The sequence below is a fragment of the Protopterus annectens genome, chromosome 9.part0 (assembly GCF_019279795.1).
Source record: "Protopterus annectens isolate FY-2018-M chromosome 9.part0, PAN1.0, whole genome shotgun sequence".
Taxonomy (NCBI): Eukaryota; Metazoa; Chordata; order Ceratodontiformes; family Protopteridae; genus Protopterus; species Protopterus annectens.
In genome coordinates, this window is record NC_056743.1 from 1,473,465,133 (window position 1) to 1,473,484,721 (window position 19,589).

At 38.8% G+C, this 19,589-nt stretch overlaps 1 protein-coding gene across 1 annotated transcript in view; it reads left to right on the forward strand.

Moving 5' to 3' along the window:
- LOC122812123 (adhesion G protein-coupled receptor E2-like) overlaps positions 1-19,589 on the forward strand; it is a 901,467-nt gene that overhangs the window by 579,136 nt on the left and 302,742 nt on the right. Inside the window, exon 8 of the mRNA XM_044084412.1 lies at positions 307-453. Within this exon, the coding sequence (XP_043940347.1) occupies positions 307-453 (147 nt within the window). The remainder of the gene's footprint in view (positions 1-306; positions 454-19,589) is intronic.

Below are 19,589 nucleotides of genomic sequence, written 5' to 3' on the forward strand. Positions count from 1 at the left end.
CTGAACTTCTGTAATATCTAAGGACATGCAGTAGACGTCACAATGTGTCCAACAGATGAGATGTGTTCCATCTACCGGTCCATTCTACCTGGTTTAAGGCACAATAATATGATGACAAATACCACTGTTATCAATAATCCCTATATAACTAGTTTTCTTCATAATGCCATTGGCACTGTAAGTATTACTGTTATTAGAAATGTCAATTTTATAAAAAAAAAAAAACAGAGATTTATAGAACATTCTGAACAGTTATTGTATTCAACAGAATAATGCATATTATGTATCTGTTTTATGTCATTTCAGATGTCAATGAATGTGTTACCTCTAACAGTTGTCCTTATAATGCACAATGTCACAATACTGATGGAAGTTTCTACTGCACGTGTAATTCTGGATTTGTGTCGCAGTCAAGGGAAGTTAACTTCACTAATCCAGGGGTGCCTTGTGAAGGTAATTATGATTTGTGCTCCAGCTGTTTGCAAGATGAAGGCAGGTCAGTAAGTCTACCAAGAAGTTAAGAGTGTTTACGTTATAGTAACTCTCTCAAGACTGTGTGGCTTAATTGTCTCTGAAAATTTCTGTGAGTTTCCAACACTTGCATTCATGTTTTGCTAGCTGTGTATTTGGTGGCAAACACACTGTACATAGTGTTGACATGTAGCCATATGACTATAACCTTTGCATTTTAGTTGATAACATTCTGTATTTCTATAATATATATATAGGCATTGCTTTGCTGTTGCAGTGAAGCCCAGAACTACTGGAAGCCATACAATAAATTTAAGCACTGTTGCTTATTCAGACTGTTCTATCAGAATTAAATTTAATTTTTCAAGCTCTTTTTCTTTGCCAATGCACCAATACAGCATTTTCATTATAGCTGTTGAGGATTTTGTATATTAGTGTGACTTGTTTATGTGTTTGTTGTTTTCTTTGTATAGAGTACATTAATATGAAGTTATATATTGTTGTTGATTTGCTTTCATTTATTTTAAGATATATTTTGGCTGAAGCTGTCTAGCATTAGTTCCAGATCAGTAAAAAACTGCATCATAAATAATAAAAAATAAATAAATAAATATGCTGCTTCACTCTTTAATTTCTCCAAATCTTTTGGGTTTCTAATACCATGACAGGAATGAACCCCATCCTTAAGTCAAAGTCCGATTAAAATTCATAAAATTAGTATTGTGTCCCACTTTGATGTCAGCCAAAAGTGTTCTTTGCAGCACCCGCAATTTGCCCAGTAATGACTCCTTCTGCAATTCATATGGAGTTACATGTATTGGTAACATATTTAATAAGACCCGTTGCTCCTACTACTTTTGGGACTATCTAGGTATCTATACCCAGAACACTACACTATTAGTCCTGTGAGATGTCTTTTAAGGTCCAGTGTGAACATTAAGAGTCCATTGTAGGATTCTAAAACAGTTCATTGTTGCATTTCCAGTGATACAGATCAATGGCATCTCGGTATTTATAAAAGAGCACCTAAAAGCCAACAACAAAACAAACAAACAATGTCAGGATTACCACAATTAATATCAATGTTATAGTACTGTATATGATATTCTAGGAATATACTGTCCACTTTCTGTGATTCTTGAAGAACATGAACATTTCCTTACTAAGCTTACACTTAAAGGGCAGACTACTCAGTATGAAATAAATATGTACAGCTATGATTTGGTTATAATAATCAAAAAAATTCCAAAAGAAACAGTACGAAATTAACGCACACTAACGTAGCTGCAAAACCAAAGGGCAAGGCTCCGTAATATTTGCAGAGAGCCATTGTTATACTGCAATGATAACCCAACAGTAAATTGACACTCTTCCCCAGTCTGACATTGGACTCGGTAGACTTTTCAATGTTATATTAATAATGAAAGTCTATGGAACACCTGTCACACTAGAAATAAGTAATGAGATTTCGAAGCATTCCAGTTAACTGAATATCATTAATTGTTCCTCATGTAATCTAATGACTGCCAAGCCTATAGCATAATAATTAAGAGTTTCTAAAGCTGGCCTTCTTCACCATACCACCTAAATGAAGGCAGTAACACATCATGTAAGACAAGGAAAACTCTGGCATGCTTTCACTCTTTTGGGCGTAAATACAGTGGTGTCACACTGTGGGTCTGAGTGACATGAGCTCAGTCTGACTTTGTAAAAAAGCATAAAATATCACCAGCCAAGGGAGATAAAGCCACAAGAACGCAAGTTTAATGAGCACTTTCATTAAAACATAAAACAGAAACATCATCAGATGAAACATTCACTCACCATTGTCTGTTTTATAAACTTGTCCACTGACACCATGTGGCCAAAACGTTAATTACATGAATGCACACATACTTTTTTTCAAACTACACAACACATAAATACATTATAGCAAAATCTCTAAAATTCATTTAAAACATGTTACAGTATCTGTACACCAAAAATACATGCTTTTATATAAAAAGTAAATAAAAGTAGTAAAAAAAATCATAATTTAGCCCTGTACATGCCTGTGATGATATAGGCAAGTGCCAGCATAGCCATATGGAGTTTTCTAAAGAATATGTCCTTTGAATATCAAACTAATTTATACAAGATGCTTGTGTTACAAATATACTAGAACTGTATGTCATTGTACATCAAACTGATTTTGTACAGATGCTTGTGCTGAATATGTATTTGTGTGCTTTGCTTTTATTGAAATGTATCAACAGTGCACCCTGCTGAAATGAAGAGAAATGTATATGTATTATGGTAGCTGAATTAAATGCATATGTTTTAATAAAGAATACTGGCACAGCAGGTTAACTTTAAGAAAAAATAAGGGAAATGTAAATGAGCTGTTAAACCATTAAAAATCACCCCACAGTGCTGAATAGGACCAGAGACATTGGGTCTGGGGAAGAGCCTTTGTCCATTAGCTCAGTGAAAAAAAAGGGGAGGCCCCCAGGCACTGCCATAAACATTTGGATGTGTATTGTGGCCATATGTGCTAACTTTCTGTCTCAGGTTCAAAGGAGAATACTGTGAGAACATATAGTCAGCTGACCAGATGAGGTAATTCTGCTAGCCCTCTTGGAAATTATATTTTAGATATTACAAAGCGAAATCAGAGAGTATTGAGTATTCTGTTTGGAAGGTCTGACTAGAAAGACCCTCATCCACAGCATCTTGAGGTATTAAGTAACTTAACTAGGGAACAGTAAAATTCTCTTAGATGCAGTCAGGAATACAGTGAAGATACAGTGAAGATCAGTTTAGATATTGTTTTTCTTTATTTGTCTGAGTCTGTCCATCAATGTTATTTTTAATATTTCTTGTGATCTCAACTCTGTGGTTTACTGTGAATATATATTCAGTATTTTCATGTACTTTATTATTTATTATTAAACATATATTAAAACTTTTATTGTGGCTGGTCTTTGTAGGAAGTATCTAACCTTGGAGAGTGCTTATATTTATTTGGTGACACTGTGTGGGCAACTCCAGATGGCCTAGCCATCTTGATGAACTACTACCATTTGTATTAGTATTAATATTACACAGTATAATTGGATACAATTTAATGAGCCTTATAGTAACTGACTGGTGGCAGTAATAACTACCTTATAGTCTAGGCAAAACTGTTAGAGCTGGTAATTAGTGCCAGCCTTTCCTAGGTGTGTGTGTGTGTGTGTGTGTGTGTGTGTGTGTGTGTGTGTGTGTGTGTGTGTGTGTGTGTGTGTGTGTGCAAAAATTAAATCTTAAAGTGTGTGTGTGTGTGTGTGTGTGTGTGTGTGTGTGTGTCAGCTACTTGGGGCAAGGACAAGAAGCACTGGGTTTACAAAGATGGTGCTTGAGGACTTGGCTTGGACACTCAGCTGAGGATCTAACCATACAGTTGTACCAGTACGGAGTCTTACTGGGGACCTGAAGGGAGACAGATAAAGAGACATCCAGACCCCGGGATGAGTATGTTCCCCATGTTCTCTTAAGGGAAATTGTACTTGATGCAGAGAGGTCTGCATCTGGAAATACTGAGTGTATCCATTTGCATTCCAAAATGCATTTTCACCTCCAGTGTCAGTGGTGAGGATTCAGGCTCCTTGATTACTGGCCCAACGTGGGGATGACATATATTGGTGGCTATCACATATTGGTAGCAGTGGTAGGCATTACAAGGCCCTCTGACTTTAATGGGTCTGTTACTTAGAATTTTACACTGGCATTCAGTGCCAGTGTAAACATTCTAAGTAATGCAGCTTAGTAGGTGTGATTCATCTTCTGAAACTTGGTGTAGGGCTCTGACATATTTGATTAGTTTATGTTGTTTGAGGTATTCCTGAGCTCTTTTTTTTTTTTTTTTTGGATTTTGTCAGAGCTTGGTACCCAAATATAACTCCTTTTGGAATCTCACATTAATCATAAATAAATCATCCTTCCTAGACATTACAAACTATTTATTCAATTATTTACTTTTCTGACCTGGAATTATATCAAACAAGTCTATTTCAGGGGAGTCCTAGTGAAAAAATATCACCAAATGGAGAAAACATTAGACCAATGAAATACATTAAAAACGTAGTATAAAGACAAACACAGAAAATAAACAGAAAACACAAAAGCATAAACCTATGTATGCAATGAAAAACTGTGTTAAAATTTAAATATTACAAATTATATAATAAGTATATAACACAACTATTAAACTGCAAGGCGTATGATAAAAAATCATTTCAAAACACTTACAGTGCACTTTATGATACAGTAAATGACAACCTTGGATACTACCCTGACTGACCCAAATAAATATGCCAAGGGTGTTGTCAATGAGTTTTAGGATGTTATTAACTTCTGTTTTCATGAATACAAATTCAACAACGTCTTTAAGAACTAGGTACGCCTCTCAATCAGCACCTGGGCTCAGGAATGTACTCATCAGACATTTCTAGTTCCCAAAATCATTTTAACAAAGTTAGATTTATAGGCAAGACTGTCTGTTTTTTTTCCCTAATCATGTGACTGAGCCTATGTTTGAATATGTCCTTTTAACCTGAACACATGAGATATGAAACAGAAATACTTTATTTCACCACACTCATATAGATAAAATCATTTCACCTATTATTTCTTTGATGATTTGTAGTTAACTACAATGATGTGTATCTTGTGGGAATTAAATTTCTACCCCTGACAAGTGACATATCAAGCAAACATTTCAATGTACCTAAGCTCCATTGTGTATCTGCCAAGTTCACTAAAATACCAGCTGCAAACATAGACAATTTTGTCTAGTAATCTCTCCAACTATACCTTTGAATATCATAACTCCTGTTCCATATCATAAAAGACTCCAAAGAGATAACAAACAGCAATAGTGAGAAAAAGCAATCCTCCCTGGTGCTCTTAGTTAAGATAAAGGCCTCCAATAATCTAGCAAAAATATTTCCCTTTTCCAATAAATCAATATAAATGTCTTGGAGAAGCTTAAGAAAGCCTCATAGAAAACCTTTTTTTTTTCATGGCCTTAAACAAAATTCCTGACTCATCTCTAGCAAAGACTTTTTTATTGGCCAGCTTTAATAGCATTTATGTCTTCATCTTCTCCTGGGCATATTATAAAATCAGTAGGTTTCTATTATGTTACTGAACATCTCTGAAAACTCTACGTATCATGTGCATGCTGTACCTTTGCCTGCATAGATTTTTATTGAGGTCTTAGGTTTCCTTCACATCCCAATATCATGAGGCAGGTGGAGTGATGAAGCTAAACAATACTTCTTTACATGTATGAATGTTGTTATGAGGTAGTGCCATCTGTGTCTGGGAGAGTAGGGCAGTACATGTGTACATATGCCAGAAAAGCTAGCTGAAGTTTTCTAAACAATTTTATGTTATTTGACTATCACACTAAATTTTACACATGTTTAAGTTAAAAAGTATATTTGTAAAGTTACTTATGTTAAAAATGCATCAACAGTAGGTCCTGCTAGGCAGAAAGAATGCATGTATGTATATTAGGTTATATTGTTGTAACTGAACAAATGTGTATGTTTGTCAGAGAACCCTGGAAGGATGGAAAGTTTGAAATTGTGTTTTAGCTTTTAGATGCTGCCACAGATCTTAGCAACGCTTTGTTTGCATATTGCACCAGAGTCAGGTGACCAGAGGTTATATCTTCCTCTAACCAGCATCTGGTTTCTTTGGAACCCTCACAGAAGCACTTCAGAATCTGACAGGAAAGATTTCTGACAGGATATATATCTCATACGTCCACACAGATAAAGAGAGACATCACCTAGCTTTTGCTGTGATAAGACACTCAGAACACATTATCTTGCCTTGCTTTGGTAAATCAGGGTACATTAAATCTTTATTTAGTCAGAGACATTTAGTGAAACTAGTTTAGTATTGTTTTCTGCATCTGTTAGAACTATAGAACCATATTATTTTTTATATCTCTATGGTTGAAACTGTTGTTTATTGTATTCAGTATTCTTCTGTTTTCTGTTTTATTTTTTATCATTAAATATTTTAATACCGTTCATTGTGGTCGGTCCTTTAGAGAATACTTTATCATCTTGACAGTACTCATGCTTGTTTCAATGACACTGTGGCCACTCCTGAAAGCCTTGCTGCTTTGGTCACACTCTACCATTTGTATTTGTATTAACTTTATACAGTCTAATTGGGTACTCTTTGCAAGAGCCTTAGGGTAGCTGGCTAGCAGCAGCATTATTACCTCAGAGTCTGGGCAAAAACAGGCACAGCTAGTAAATCTGTGCCAGCTTTTCCCAGGTGTGTATGTGCATGTGAAACTTAAATATCCAAGTGTGTATGTGCCAACTACTGGGAATAGGGACACAGAGCTCCAAAGTGGTCACTGTGAAGATTTCTGTGGGTCTCGATAGAAAAAGAGAGTCTGGCCCAAGGTCTGGAGCATTCTCTGCATGCTCTTAAGGGAAATTGTGCTTGGTGTAGGGAGCTGCATCTGAAAATACTGTGTGAATCTGTCTTTGCACTTACTGACTGTCCCTCACCAGAGTCAGTGGTGAGTTATGAGTCTCCCTGATTGCTGGCCCAGAGTAGGGACCCATCACATATTGGGTGGGATATTAATTGAACTTCAGTAGCCAGTGGGCAGTTGTCTCTGAAGATGTGTGTACTCTCATCAGCCACAAGGTAAACATGCAGAGTTTCATTTTCACAACAGTTTTATTTATTTTTGTTAGTTTAGTCAGGGAAAGCAGACAGTTATGTCAGCAGAGGATTATATCAAGCTGACAAAGAACCTGTTGGCCAAAGTGTGCAAAGCCAATGGAGAGGTGCATGCCAACTTGATCAAAGAGGAAATGATTTCAGCCTTGGTCACAACTGCAGCATAGATGATCAACCTGGAAGACAACCATTCTGGTGATGGGGATGTGCAGTCTTCAGAAACAGGACAGTTCACCCTTTCCTCAGAGGACTTAAAAACCCATCTGGGATTAAAGAGTTTTGAACTGGAGGCCAAATACTTGTAAGTAGAATTAGCAGATATACTGTGACATTTGGAGGGTGAAAAGAATGAGAGACTGCGGCATTTGGAGGCCAAAGAAAATGAGAAACAGTGCCAACATGAGAGGAGATGCTGATTCTTTGGCAGAGTCATGGAGGTAATGGGGAAGGGAATAACTGAACTCCAGAAGCAATAAAGGTTAGTAAATTTCTTCCACAATTTACTGAGGGTGATGATTTCTACTGTAATTTACAGACAGTAAATCAAAATAACCCTCAGAAGTTTTGGGCAGGTTTAAATAATCTACTACATCCTGGACAAACTTCAACCCCAATCCCTGCTGCTACTATTGATAAAACCCCTGAAGATGTTTCTGACAGTTTTAACCGATTCTTTACTGAGACAATTCAAGCCCTAGCTAGCCAACTACCTCCTAGCTCCCCTGGTCCTGAAAGTAGCACCCCTAGAAACCTACTCGCGTTCAGCTTCCAACCAGTCGCCACTTCACTTATCCATACCTTGATCAAAAATTAAAACCCACTACACTTTCTGCTGATCAACTCCCTGCCGAGTACCTACAAAAATCAGCTGATGCTATTGCTTACCCCGTCTCAATAATAATCAATCGAACCATAGTAGAAGCTAAAATTCCCACCATCTGGAAGATATCCTATGTAATCCCACTTCACAAAGGAGGCAGCTCTACTGAATTCTCCAATTATAGGCCAATAGCTATACTCTCTCCACTTGCAAAGATTATGGAAAAATGTATTCATAGACAACTCATGCACCACCTAATCCAGAATCACCTTATGGCAGACACTCAGCATGTCTTCCGTCCTCATCACAGCACTACTTCAGCCCTCCTAGCCTTTACCAACACCATAAACAATAATTGCAACAATAATTATATATCCTCAGCCCTCTTCTTGGATCTTTCCAAGGCATTTGATATGGTTGATCACCAGCTTTTAATCCACACCCTGCAAACATTCTGTCTAGATACTAGAGCCCTTCAATGGTTTCAATCCTACCTGAATGGTCGACAGCAAGCTGTCCTCTGGCAGAACAAACTCTCTAACCTTCTACCTAACACCCTTGGAGTACCACAAGGCTCTATACTAGGGCCCTTGCTGTTCTCCATCTTCATTAACGACCTTTATACTGTCATCCCAAAAGTCAGCTGTATCCAATATGCTGATGACTCTACTCTGATTTGTTCAGCCACATCTCCAGTAGAGTTATGGTCAGCTACCCAGACCACCTTTAACACAATAGAAAACTGGCTTTCTGAATATCGTCTCATCCTAAATCCCCAAAAAAATAAAATGCTGTTATTTTCGCCAACACATAGGTCTACCGCTTTCACCTTTACCATAAAATCAAATGATGGCACAATAATCTCCCCTGACCACTCTACAAAACTATTAGGTGTCATCATAGACAATAATCTAAAATTTGACCTACATGTTAACCAAACTATCAAAACCATCAATAAAAAAATAGGGTCACTTTACAGAATAAAAGCCTTCGTAACCCCTCCAGCTAAAATTGCCATAGCTCACTCTCACCTTCTTTCAACCCTTCTGTATGCATCCCCTCTACTCTCAAATTTAAACAAGACTGTCCTTAACAAACTCTCAATTTGCTACAACCACATTGCCAGGTTTGCCACTGGGCTGCCTTTTAGGACACATCATTGCATCAATCTAAATCAGCTTGGGTGGCTTGAACTACCCACCCTAATCCAGTATAACCAACTGATTATGGCCTATAAAATCCTCTATAATCTGGACAATACTCCTGCACTTAAAAATATTATCACCCCCTATAACAATCCTAGACCACTTTGATCCTCTAACAAACTACTAATTCAGACTAGCAAAATTAATAACACAGCCGGTGATTCTCTCTTTGCAAACTCTGTAAGTAGATCCTGGAACTCTCTTCCAGCTGATATTACCTTACTTTCCACTTTAGGTCAATTTAAAACTAGACTCAAACAACATTTGTCACTTAACTGGCTATGTCAATGTATCAAGCCTGGCTAACTCTCTCTAGAATGTGTAAAAATCTGCTAACCAGTTTACTGTGTAATTTAATTTAATCCTGACTTGCGCTCAGGATTAACTGTAACCTGTGGAACTTGTTTAACTTGCTTACTTATGTAATCTCTGTAAATAGTCTGTTTTTAATATGTAATGATGGTATTATGTAATGCTGTATCTGCTTACCCTTGGAGCTTTTCTCCCTGGGCCTCCGCTGAAAATGGACATGCATCCAGTCGGACTATCCCAGTCAACAAATGTAAAATAAATAAATAAATAAAAATAATGATTTTGATAGGTTTCTTCATGTATTTGAAAAGGGTATGTAAATGGTATAATGTTGTCCAAGGGCTTTGGGTATGGTTCCTGACCCACTTACTTCATGTTAAAGCTGTAACTGCTGTTTCTAAATTGTATGATACTGATTGCTTAAACTATGATAAAGTAAAACAATGTTTACACATGAAGCTTACAGAAAAATGTTTTGTGAATATAACCGCAAGGCAGATGAAAGTGTATGTGATTATATTGCTGAGTTAAGCACTTATTTTCATAGGTGGGTGAGTGGGTGTCAGGTCACCACTTTTGAAAGGCTGGCAGACCTTTTGGTGAGGGAACAAGCCCTTAGCACTTTACTTGAGAACATGCAAATCTGGTTGGCAGACTGGGGTGTAATTCTGCAGATGAGGTAGGGAAAAAAGGGGATCTCTAGTTAGCAAGGAGGGCATCACTGCACAAGAAGTGGATACCCAGCACTTCACATGGTTATAGGAGAACCCACAGTGGGCAGCCTAAACCACCTCAATAGAGTGCACCAGTAAAAGGAGAAACCACTAGTTCAGGTACATGGCCAGGACCAAGGGTTAGATGTTTTAAATATAACCGGAAGGGCCAGGTAGCATACAAATGTCTACTGAGGAAAGGTGGAGAAAAAAGGTGAAGGAGCCAGCAAGTGGGAACACTAGCATTCCAGTGGTAAGTTTTCTAGAGACGACAGGGGTACAAAATTATCACCACAGTTTGTATTCTATCTTAGTGGATGGAAGACAGGACACTGCTAAGAGAGACACAGCCTCTGACATAACCATTGCGAAGCCTGCAGTGGTTAAAGAGGAGCAGTACTTCCTTGGGCAGTTCACACCAGTCAGAGCTTTAGAAAGGACCACATTCCAAATACCTTTGGCCAGGATTCACCTTGACTGGGAGGGTGGAAAAGGAAGCAAGCAGGTAGGTGTGTTTGAGGATATCCCTGCAGATGCCTTGATAGGGAAATTATTTTGATAATGCAGTACCTTGTGTGCATGAAGTGAGATACAGTCAGGCTTTTAGACAGGAGGCATGTGGGTCAAATAGTCTGTGGGAGACCCAGCTAGACCCCACACCTGAAGTTGGGTCTGATGAGGTAGCTATTTCAGGGAGAGAGATACCTCATAGCAGGGAGCCTGAAAGTGGGCCACAGATGCTGGTAGGTACTGATGTTCCTGTGGACAGGGTGACTGCAAGGGCAGACGTGAGTGGTAGTACCCAGACTGGTAGTGAGGCGCCACTGTCAGAAGAGACCAGGCTTCCAGTGGAAAGGGAGCTGGGAAGGGTCTCAAAGGAAGAATTGAGCCAGACTCAGCTTTTGGACCCTATATTACAAGGTTTGTGGGAGGTAGCTAAGGAGACACCTAATTCTCAAAGAAGAGGGGAGACTGTATACTGGAACAAAGGGTTACTGTATAGAGGGAAGGTTAGAGGGTGAGATAATGCAGCAGTTGATAGTGTCCAGAGCCTACAATTTGTCACTTCTAGCCATATCCCATGACATTCCTTTTGCAGGTCATATAGGCATAAAGTGTACCAAGAGACATATTATGCAGCACTTTTATTGGCCTGGGATTGCGAGGAATGTAACAGAGTACTGGCAGACCTGTGAGCAATGCCAAAAAGTAGCCAAGGTAGGAGAAAGGTCAAGGCTCCTTTGAGGCCTTTGCCCATGATTGAGGAGCCATTTCAGAGGGTAGCTATGGATATTGGAGGTCTCTGAGTACCCCTAGTTCCACAGTGAAGAAGTATATCCTGTTGGTAGTAAGTACATTATGCTACTAGATACCCTGAGGCTGTGGCTCTGTCCTCTATTGAGGCAGAGAAGGTGGCAAATAATTTGTTAGAGATTTTCAGCAGGGTATGTTTCCTGAGAGAAATACTGATTGACAGAGGTACCAATTTGATGACAGACCTACTGGCTTGTCTGCGGACATGCTGTTGGGTGAAGCACCTAAAGACCACTCCCTATTACCCCTAGACTAATGGTCTTGTGGAGAGGTTAAACTCTACACTAAAGGCCATGCTATGGGCATTTGCAGACCAGTCTAAGAGAGAGAGTGGGACAAATATTTGCCCCATCTGCTGTTTGCATACAGAGAGGTGCCCCAGGAATCCACAGGGTTTTCACCCTTTGAGTTGTTGTATGGGAATATGGTGAGGGGGCATTTAGATTTGATTTGTGATGAGTTGGAGGGTCAGTTTGAATCCTACAAGGAGTCTGTTGCGGCATATGTTCTAAACTTCAGGGCAAGACTTAGGGAGCTCATGGGCTTGGCCCAGAAGAACCTGGCAGGAGCCCAACAGCAGAAAAAGTTCTGTTTTGACAGGAATGTTTAAGCTAAAAAGTATGCTGTGGGACAGCAGGTTATGGTGCTCATTTTTGTCAGACACAGTAAGCTGCGGGTAGCTTGGGAGGGACCCTTCGAAGTGGTAAGGAAGGTCAGTGATGTTAATTACATGGCAAACCTGCAAGGCATGGCTGGGGCACAAATTGTACCATGTTACCATGATGAATCCTTACTATGATAGGGAGGTCCTTGTGCTATGTATTTGTAGTGGGTGGCAGAAGGAGTCTGAAGGGGGTCAGGTGACTGATCTCCTCATTGAGGGCTCAGATGGACACTTCAGTGGAGGGGTAGTAATGTCCCAGCAGCTATCCCCTGCACATGTTTGAGAAATCCGAGTAGTGTTGCAGGAGTATGGGGGCATTAGTACAATAGCTGCTCCCCTCACAGATCTGACTAGGAAAAATAGGCCAGATAAGGTAATGTGGACCCTAGCCATTGTGCAGACATTCCAAAAGCTTAAAGAAGCTTTGGGAGGACTCCCTCTGTTAGCCAGTCCAGATTACAGAAAATACATTGTTGTGCAGATGTTTGAGTTAAAAATATATTTGTAAAGTTGCTTGTGTTAAAAATGCATTAACAGTAGGCCCTACTGGACAGAAAGAATGTATGCATGTATATTAGGCTATATTGTTGTAACTGATCAAATGTGTACATTTATCAGAGAACCCTGGAAGGGGGAAAGTTTGAAATTGTGTTTTAGCTTTCAGATGCTTCCACAGATCTTAGCAAAGCTCTGTGTGTATATTTTACCAGAGTCAGGTGACCAGAGGTGATATCATCCTCTAACCAGCATCTGGTTTCTTTGGAACCTTCGCAGCAGCACTTTAGAATCTGACAAGAAAGATTTCTGACAGGATATATATCTCATACATCCACAGAGCAAAATGAGACATCATCTGGCTTTTGCTGTGGTAAGACAACACACAACAGCTTGCTTTGTTTTAGTAAATAGTCAGGGAACAGTAATTCTTTATTTAGTCAGGGACATTTAGTGAGAATAGTATAATATCATTTTCTGCATCTGTGAGAAACTATCCAACTGTATTATTTTTATATATTTCTGGTTTAAACTCTGTTGTTTATTGCATTCAGTATTCTCTTGTTCTGTTTTATTATTTATCATTAAATATTGTAATACTTTTCAATGTGGCTGGCCCTTTAGACAATACTTTTAACATTTTGAGAGTACTTATGCTTGTTTTAGTGACATTGTGGCCAGTCCTGAAAGCCTTGCTGCTTTGGTCACACTCTAACATTTGTATTAGTATTAACTTTATACAGTCTAATTGGGTACTTTTTGTAAGAGCCTTAGGGTAGCTGGCTGGTGGCAGCTTGATTACTTCAGAGTATGGGCAGAAAGGGGCACAGTTACTAAATCTCTGACAGCTTTTACCATGTGTATGTGTGTGTGTGTGTGTGTGTGTGTGTGTGTGTGTGTGTGTGTGTGTGTGTGTGTATGTGTGTGTGTGTGAAACTTGATATTCATGTGTGTGTCAGCTACTGGGAGCAGGGACACAGAGCTCCAAAGTGGTCAGTGTAGAGATTTGTGTGGTTCTAATGAGAGGAAGAGAGTCCAGCCCCAGGTCTGGAGTGTGCTCCCTGTCTACTCTTAAGGGAAACTGTGCTTGGTGCTGGAAGCTGCATCCGAAAATACTGTATGAATCCATCTTTGCTCTTAATGACCATGCCTCACTGGAGGCAATGGTGAGGAGTGAGTCTCCTTGATTGCTGGCCTGAAGTAGGGACCTGTCACATTTGTGTTCGGCAGGGGATCAGCACCTGATTCAGGAGCAACTTCCTACCTTCTGCAGTTTGTATGTCCAGTTGGATAAGACGGTAATGAAAATGAAGGTGTGAATATATAAACATAGGCTCAGGATTAAGAGATCTATGTGGGATATTGGACTAGCACTTTACCTATCACATCTCAGGTAGATCATCTAATAATGAGATTTCATGATTATGATATTGCCAACATCCTGGCAGATAGGTTCAGTGCTAACTTTACCCCCATTCACCCCCCAAAGGGCACATTTCTATACCGGAAGAATACAAAGTTCTTGAAATCATGGATGCACAGGTAAAAACCTCACTCTCCAAAGCCAAGAACACTGCATCTATGGGTCCTGACAACATCCCAGGCTGCATTCTACATGAACTACAGAACAAACTGGCACCCTACCTAAGCACCATGTTCAATCACAACCTCACCTCAGGCTTTGTGCCCACGTAATGGCATACGGCAACTGTTATCCCACTCCACAAAGGAGGAGCCACCACGGACCCCAGGAACTACCATCCCATTAGCCTAACGAGCCTAGTCTGCAAGGCCATGGAAGGTATCATCATGGAACGTATAAACAAAGACATTGGTAACCTCCAAACTCTGAACCCCACCCAGTTCGGGTTTGTAAAAGGCAGATCATGTCTCTTAAACCTGATTGACTTCTTTGAAGCAGTCACCAAAGTCATAGATGAGGGTAAGATGGTTCACACAGCCTATCTAGATCTCGCCAAGACTTATAACACCATTCCCCACTCTGGAATTATAAATAAACTCACGAAACTAGGTATGAATCCCTATGTCACAAGATGGGTTCCAACTGGCACACTGACAGAACCCACACTGTGAAAGTAGCAGACTCCAAATCCAACTTCAGACCAATGACAAGTGGAGTACCTCAGGATTCAGTCCTGGGTCCTCTCCTGTTTGGCATCTACTTTTCTGAAGTACAGGCTAGCACAGATGGCCTTTGGCTAATGAAGTTCACAGATGACTGCAAACTGGGAGCCACAGTTGAGTCCCCAAATGATGTGGATGTCCTACAGAAGGGCCTCATGGAGACAGATGAATGGTGTCAGCGCCATGGTCTCAAGCTCAATACCAAAAAGTGCATCATTGTCCCCTTTGGTAAAAACTCTGTACCCATGAGCTACCACATAGGTGGTAGTCTACTTAACACCAAAAGTGTGATAAGAGACCTTGGGACACAGGTGGACAGTAGCCTCTCGTTTGATAAACATATTGCAAAGTAGTCAGGAAATCCTTCTATGTGGTACATCTCATCACAAAAGGCCTCTCATCCAGGAAAAAAATAGGTCATTGTTCCCCTCTACTCATCACTCATCAGACCCATTATAGAGTACAATGCCCCTTTGGTATGTACCTCACAAGATATTTACAACAACTGAAAAGGCCACAGAAATACCTCACAAAGAGGATTACTGGCCTCAAACAGATGCCCTATGCAGACTGTCTCAATAAAACTCCAGCTTTACTCTGTCGCATATCGCCTACTCAGAAGTGATCTCTGCCTAACATACAAAGCTATGTCAAACCCTGAGCTGTTGGACATGCTCCACCTAAAGAAATCCCAATCCCTCTGAGCTACACACTCTAGGGACCTAAACCTTCTCACCACAATAAACAGGACATGCTGGAGGGATAGATTCCTGCCCCAGAGATTTCCCATACTCTGGAACAGACTACCTATTCATGTCAGGCAAAGCTCCTCATTAGCTCTCATCCAGAAAAATCTTGATGATTGGATGGAAAATAGGAAAATCACCCCAGGGATCACCTCTGTGGCTCTGCTCGACAGGGGCACAGGTAAATAATTTTCTTGGGTGGCGAAAGCCAGGGTACCTTTTTGGCTAGGCTTGTATAAGCCCTAGGGCCGATAGTCTAGTACCTGCCTATGAACCTATATGTACACTGTGGATGCTCAAAGAAACATTCTACATATTTGCATTTAGGATTTACATAAAGACAGATGATACATCCGCATGCACTGATCTGAGACTTTCTTTTTTATCTTGTTAATTGACTTTGGTCAGAACTTCCATATTTAAAAAGAAGTAATGCTCCAAATGTACTTAAAACAGGAAAAGCAAAATACGGGTAAATTGGTTAGATTTGATTTAAAAATGTTCACTTACAAATAAATGCAAGACATATCTATTAAATTTCATTAACTATTTCCCACCAAGTTCTGAGTTTTTATTAGAATCTTTTGCTAGTACCATTGTACTGGGTTCTACTGAAGTAACTTGTTTTTCTTTATTTTTAAGTAAAAAATAAAATGTGTATTAAAATAACTCTTTTTCTCAGTATCAGAATTAATGAATTAGTTCAGGATAAATATTTCATTCATACAGTTAAAATATTAGTAAAATAATTACCATACTTTGAACCCATAAATGGAGACTTCAGAGTGGTAATCAGCAAAAAAACAATGTCCCATTCCCGTCACATTGTTCCATACCCCAGACAGCCAGTCTACTGTGCATTACTACATGTGATAAGCAGTAACAGCAGTCATTTAGAAAAAAGATTATTTGACTAAAGTGTCTTCTCCAGACTGTTTCCATTTTGACTGCAGTAGTTGCTTATGTTCTGTTCCTTTAAGTAACTACTGTCAGTCTTAACATCAAAGCATCCCCAGCGTTTGTTTATGAGCATTTTAGGGATGGTCTGTCATCATTAGTTCCTCTCTCATGATACTGGTTATAGTGACCAGGCCTACAGAAAATCAGACTCGTCTGTCAGACTTATGAACACTACCATGATGGTTGCTAACCTGAAAATAGCAACTTTGTCATTTTAGCCAGAAAGAAGAAACAGATATTATGTATTCAGTGAAAAGCTTGCCACAGGTTTCCAAATTATATATTTTATATCACACAGTTCTTTAAACTACTTTAAAAGTCTGCAAGGCACTTATGCTGTAAACCAAAAAAGAATCTGTGAGTTTTCTAGTTTGAGATTTAATTATTTTTTCTTGAGTGACGCAGTGGGTCCCATATATCCTATAGATAGATAGATAGATAATAGACAAACAGATAGATAGATAGATAGATAGATAGATAGATAGATAGATAGATAGATAGATAGTGAATATATATACCATTTAGCACATATTTGACTTTTTCTGTAGCATTGGGAGGTACGATTGGTCAAATACTGAAGCTTTGATATCTCTCATTGGGGAGACAAATGATTGTTACAGTCAATCTAACATTTCCTGATTACATTCCATATACCACACACACCACTGGAAATTGCTTGAAAGAATAAAAGAATGGAGAGGCATATAGTTTCCAAGGTATCAATGTTGTGATTTTTCTCATTGGAGAAATACAGTGCTTAGATTGCCGATGTTTTCCATGTGCTCAAATTTTTTATATATATAGTCTCCATGTCAACTTCCTGAAAAACAATACACTGAGAGTTATAATACTGAATGTGCAAGGTTAACACATCAAAATGCTGAAAAGTTAAAATTTTTCATTCAAAATAAAAACTCACTTACACGTGTAGAGAGCTGAATGTGCCCTTCTTCAGGAGACACACACACACACACACAAACATGCGCTCAGGTGTATATATATATATATATATATATATATATATATATATATATATATATATATATATATATATATATATATGTGTGTGTGTGTGTGTGTGTGTCTACTTTGATTCACTGAAAACTCATTTCACTGAATTTCAATTCATCCTCAAAACATTTTAGTGAATGTAAGTACTGTTGGGCAAATAAAATGTATATGCCCTTTTCCCCACTGTAGTGTGATCCTGGAGTTAGTATATATATTTAGGGGGGTGTGGGGGCACAGCCCCCCACATTGGGAGGTGTGGGGGGCTTAGCCCCCCACCTGCTTAGCTTTTATATTTATGACTCTCATTTCACTGAAAGCTAACAATATAAAACCAAAAGTAGGTGGGGGGGGCTACAACACCCACACCCTCCAATGTAGTGGGCTGTGCCCCCCACACTCCCCTTAACAATATAAGCCAACTCCAGGATCACACTACAGTGAGAAAAAATGCATATAAGTTTTATTTGCCCAATAGTACTTACATTCAGTGAAATGAGTTTTCAGTGATTTGAGCTTTCAGTGATTTGGTGTGAGTGTTTTGAAATTCAGTGAAATGAGTTTTCAGTGAATCAAAGTAGACCCATATATATATATATATATATATATATATATATATATTTATATGGGTTACCGACATTTGATCAAATGTTCGTTAAGTCAGACTTTTGCAGGGTGTGCCAAGAAGTTCAAATGTGTATTTCAATAAATGCACAGGATTTTGGAGTTATGTGTGGGTTGGAGATTGTGGGGGCATGAGCATGCCTTTGTGTGAGTGCATGTGGGTTAGGCTAAGGTTTAGGTAATGTGTTTATTCTGTCTGTGTGCTTATCATGTGTACAATAAAGCCTCCTGCTTTAGATTGGTTGGCTTGGTGCTTCTGTTTACTGGTGACATTTTTACCAAGTTATTTCTCCTTTTGCTTTGGTTATACATTTTAGGTAAGGTGATAGTTATAGTTACTAGGATGCTTGTGTGAGAGTTTCTATGCGAGGGTTAGAGAAGGGGTCAAATTAGGTGATATATATATATATATATATATATATATATATATATATACACACACACATATATTTTATATATATATATATATATATATATAGATATATATATATATATATATATATACATATATATATATATATATATACACATATATATATATATATATATATATATATATATATATATATATATATATATATATATATATATATATATATATGGGTTCCCTACTTTAGGCCGACAGCACAGAAGATCGACACTCAAAACACCGACGCCAGAAGAACGATGAAGCAGATGACTAACAAGTCATAATCCCAACAGCGAAAACACTGACAGGGGTAACTTGTGAGCATGACCCGGTAAGTGTGCGATAGTGAGGGACTTAGGGTTAGGGTGCAGGTAAGGTAAGTGTGCGATAGTGAGGGACTTAGGGTTAGGGTGCAGGTAAGGTAAGTGTGCGATAGTGAGGGACTTAGGGTTAGGGTGCAGGTAAGGTAAGTGTGTGATAGTGAGTGTCTTAGTGTTAGGGTGTGGGTAAGGTTAGTGTGCAATAGTGAGGGACTTAGGATTAGGGTGCGGATATGGTGAGTGTGCGATAGTTAGGGACCTTAGGGTTAGGGAGCGAGTAAGGTGAGTGTGCGATAGTTACGGACCTTAGGGTTAGGGAGTGGGTAAGGTGAGTGTGCAATAGTTACGGATCTTAGAGTTAGGGTTTGGGTTAAGGTTAGTGCATAGATAGTTTTGTGTAAGGTGTAGTGTAGGTTTTTAGGTTGTTTGTGTGCTTGTGTTGTGTGTAACAGTGAACGTTTTGTTTTGTTAAGTGTTGGGATTGTGGTGTGTCGGGCATTTGTACTTTCGTGTTTTTGAGGTTTCGTTCTTCTGACGGTGTTTTGAGTGTCGATCTTCTGAGCTGTTGGTCTAACGTAGAGTACCCATATATATATATATATATATATATATATATATATATATATATATATATATATATATATA